This window comes from Agrilus planipennis, unplaced genomic scaffold, assembly GCF_000699045.2.
Source record: "Agrilus planipennis isolate EAB-ADULT unplaced genomic scaffold, Apla_2.0 scaffold62, whole genome shotgun sequence".
NCBI lineage: Eukaryota > Metazoa > Arthropoda > Insecta > Coleoptera > Buprestidae > Agrilus > Agrilus planipennis.
The window spans coordinates 794,571-798,720 of record NW_020438875.1 but is presented as its reverse complement, the minus strand read 5'-3'; the positions used below and the strand labels follow the sequence as shown (position 1 = coordinate 798,720).

Below are 4,150 nucleotides of genomic sequence, written 5' to 3'. Positions count from 1 at the left end.
ATTATTATTATTATAATTCCCTACATTTTAATATTACAACAATTTTCATAACAACCACGCAGTTAAAACAATTTTAATCTAATTAAATTACTTAAGAGATTTAATTTTGAAGTTATCTTTTCATATACGTTTTATTTGGATTATTATAGTTTTACCTGCCATTTCGTTAATTTTCTAAGCCAGGTTGAGGTGTTAGAAGTAGATGTATCTTTCTTTTAATTTTCCAATACTTCGAAAACTTCTGCTTGTGATTTTATTAAATTAAAATGAGTGACGATTATTTAGACGGTAGCAGCGAACATACTTCGGACGGTGATACAGCAGTTACTGAAGGAGAAGATTCGTGCAAAGTTCTTGTCATTCCAGAAAAAGCCAGTTCGTTTAGTATCCATCCAGGACGCCTATGCAAGGATGAATGTTCATACTGTTTTGGAAAGTTTGGTCTGTTCGATACTCCCTGTCATATAGCTCAGATGAAATCAGTTGAAAGACAGGATCGAATTTTAGCAAGTATAGTGAAATTTGCGTAATATTTTAGTACACGGTTTAACTTGTTATTTTTCTTTTTTAAAGCTGAAAAACACTTAACAAGAGATTCGTGTTTGTGTGATGCTTGTTATCGGCACGTTGATCGTAAATCAAACACTCCTTCGTATACCAACAAATTAAGTAAAAGAAGCAGCATTGTTGCTCCTGGACCTCGACAAAACTATTGCCATGTGCTTGGGTGTACAACAATTGCATCAAACATCCTTCGACGAAAGTGGATCATCAAAATGCGCAAAAACGTTTGTCAAGTGGTAAGTGTTGAAACGATCTTCTGAAAATTTCGTCTAACTTTGGTTGTCATTTCTAGATCAATATAGATCTCGATAATCCGGGCCTTCATTCAATCCCTATTTGTGAAGAGCACTTTGCAGCTTTAGAACATTTAATGGTATGTGCAATGTGTAAAAGAAGATTAGCAAGAAACCATATACATTACCTTGGACCTGAAGTAAATGATCTCAATGATGCGTTGATGTCTGAGGGGGTTCCTATCAAGCTATCTGACAAACCAATAGTCTGTAAATTGTGTCGATATTTCGCCACTCTGATATTGAAACCTACAGATGATAGACCAGAAAATAGCATTGATTTCTTTAAAGACTATAAAAGGAGGTAAGTATTACATGACAGTTTTAACTTGTACTTACTAATTTTCAACAGTTTAATCTTTTTTTTTTCACGTATATATACTCTTAATTTGTAGTTTATTTTTTTCGTTTGTTTTTTCAGATTATTACATTTTAATGATTTGGAAGTAATGGATGGAGCAGCTGCTGAAGAACCCATAGCTGTCCCAACAAAAGAAAAAGATCAGTTGAAGAAGAAGAAAAGAGTACATAAGAATCAAACCGTTGTCGGTCCACAGCAACTTGAACACAATTTAGAAACTGAAAAACACGATCTAATGCGTATACCTTCAGAATCGACGTCTAGTTCTAATGATAAATCGAGATCTGAATCGCCAACCGAGTATATGGTGGATTACAACACTTTGGTACCTAGCATTGCCATGGAGTGTGGAAGCGATATAGAAATACCAAGGAAAGATTCAGTTCCAAAAAACCAAGTCAGCTCGAAAAGAGTTCCGCGACCAGAATCGATAAAAGAGGCTGTTGAAATATCCAAGAATATGAAGTTAAGTTCTTCAAATGTTTGCATCAAAACAGTTGGTATAAACGCTGTGCAAAGATTAGGCACGAATCCTTCCATTTCTGTGCGTCAGTTATTCCCTGGGGAAGAAGAACTTGGTTTACAAGCTAACATTGAGTTCAATAATGTAAAAGAAAGGACTCCCGAAGGATGGGAGAAGTGCATTTCGACGATTCAGTACGATTTAGAAACGAAACAATTGTGGCAGGACCTGCAGAAACCATATGGAAACCTTAGCAGTTTCCTCAGACATCTCATACTTCTTGAGAAATATTATAGAAATGGTGACCTTGTGCTATCTGCAAACGCAACAAGTCATTCCATTAATTACAGTGAATCAGTGCAAAATAGGTATGTTCAAAATTTATACTAACAGTTAGCTATAATAAACTAATAACTAAAGAATAAAGTTTTAAACTGAAATTTTTTACACCACTTACCTTATGATATTGTTTAAGAATGTAAAACTTGGGTATTAGTAGCAACTTCATTTTATAATAAACCACGCACTACTCGGACTGATTTTACATACATATTTACATTTCTTTTAGATTAAGGGCTTATGACAACATACCAACCAATACTTCAATGTTGATCAATATTAAACGAAGTAGTAGCGGCATAATAACGACCAAAGAACAACCACAAACTATCACGCATACAATCAATGCCGCAAACATACCTAAAAACATCCCAATTACCTTGTCGCAAATAACGAGTCTTTCTACGTCCATCCCCACCGCTGTACCAACAACTGCTGCATTAGCATCTACAAAACAAAGAAATCCTGGTTTACCTCCAGGCCTAATTTCATTACATCCGGGAACAACCAAACCAGTAGCACCTCTTGTTAAAGTGCCTCAGACTCAGAAAATCAAGATTCCGCTCACCAAAAATTGGCGACCTAATCTTATTCCCATTGATCCAAATAAAAAGCCAGAGAAAGATAAAAAAATAGAGTATGTAAAGGTCATATCGGGTGGCAAGCCTTACCATATCACCCTTGAAGACTACCACAGAATATGTGCTATTAAGCGGAGTTGTGATTTAAAACAGAAGAGACTCCAAGAAGCCGCGAAAGTAGGTAATCAAGGTGGAAACTCGGTTCTGAAACAGGTTTACACTACAATCCGAAAAACCGCGTCCATCTCCAAATCATCCAAAAATGAACCTCTACCCCCTGATGGTCACGAAGTTGAGAACAGCTTGAAGAAGCTTGATGAAACTGTGGAAAAATTGGAATCGAAACTGTCAGAACCGAAATCGGCGATGGTCCTTCCAAAAATTCCGAAATCGCTGACAGTTATACCACAAACGGTGTCCCGTAAGTCTTCGAGCCCAATAACACAGGTAACACAAAAAAACAAAAATGTTCCGTCAAGGACATCCTCATGATCGCTCTGAACAGAACGCCCTTGAAGTGCCTCCTCGTCCCTCGTATACGTAGATAGACCGTTAAAAAAAGGAAAATTATTCTTAGCCACTTGGTGGTTTGTTGTAGAAAATGTGTAAAAGTAATTTGTTGATCCGGTGTTGTTTTGGGTGAAAATAATACCGTGCGTATTATCGAAATGTTACTATGGAAATTATAAAAAAAATATTTTTTTAAAGAGAACGATGGTATACTATACGATATTGTGTAAATAATGTATTTATAATGTTAAACGATTTTTAGTGTTTCTCTTTTGAGGATGAAGCGATTTTATAGCGGAACGAAATAAAAATTTTTTGTTTAGATAAATCGCGTATAGAATGGCTAACAGTTACCTAACAGCTTTTATTACGAATTTGAATTACATACGGATATTGTTTGACTTATTTCAATTTTTTAAAATAACCTTTTTTTTATTATTGTTATTATTAAGTTACCTATCAGCAATATTCACTAAGTTTTACGTAGTATTATTTATATTGTACAATTGCTTATACTAATTTTTTGAGTGATGAAGGCTGTAAGGTAATAGCACCTAAACCTGCATTCGGGGTACATTTTAAATTTATTTTCTTTTTTTACATTTTTTTTAAAGCTTGTCTATTGCGCCATTTTTTTATCTTAATGAATTATTAGATCTACAAAGTGAAATTTCTCAGTTTTTTATAATTACTATTCATCTTTCGTAAACATATTGACGTCAAAAGTTACATAATTTATTCATTATCAAATTACTATTGCTTACACATATTTTAAGGCTAACTCGAAACAAGAATAAGTTTTTATCCTTAATAACAGTAAAAGCATATGAAAAATTATGTTCAACGCTGTTAAAAATGTCTGGGGTGGCCCTTGGGAATATGCCCACTTCAGATAATGCTATGCTACTAAAGCGAATACAAATATTACATTATTAATTTATTTTTTGACCCAATAAATTTATCTATATAATAAAAATTGGGTGCTGAGTGAACTAGAAATTAATAGCTAAATACATATATATAAAAGTGTTGAAACGAT

The 4,150-nt window shown here is 34.1% G+C and overlaps 1 protein-coding gene across 1 annotated transcript; it reads left to right on the top strand.

Annotated features, from left to right (window-relative positions):
- The first annotated feature begins 90 nt into the window (after positions 1–90).
- On the top strand, positions 91–4,137 carry LOC108734572. The gene is made up of 5 exons (XM_018466192.2): positions 91–510; positions 574–800; positions 857–1,161; positions 1,279–2,049; positions 2,250–4,137. Exons 1-5 carry the CDS (start codon positions 267–269, stop codon positions 3,091–3,093), a joined length of 2,391 nt encoding a protein of 796 aa, XP_018321694.1. The 5' UTR covers positions 91–266; the 3' UTR covers positions 3,094–4,137.
- The last annotated feature ends 13 nt before the right edge of the window (positions 4,138–4,150 follow it).

Bases quoted from the DNA above. Each gene is read 5' to 3' on its own strand.
- LOC108734572 (XM_018466192.2), top strand. From the start codon at position 267: ATGAGTGACGATTATTTAGACGGTAGCAGCGAACATACTTCGGACGGT. The intron at 801-856 runs GTAAGTGTTGAA...TGTCATTTCTAG, and splicing joins GCAAAAACGTTTGTCAAGTG to ATCAATATAGATCTCGATAA. The intron at 1,162-1,278 runs GTAAGTATTACA...TTGTTTTTTCAG, and splicing joins TTTAAAGACTATAAAAGGAG to ATTATTACATTTTAATGATT.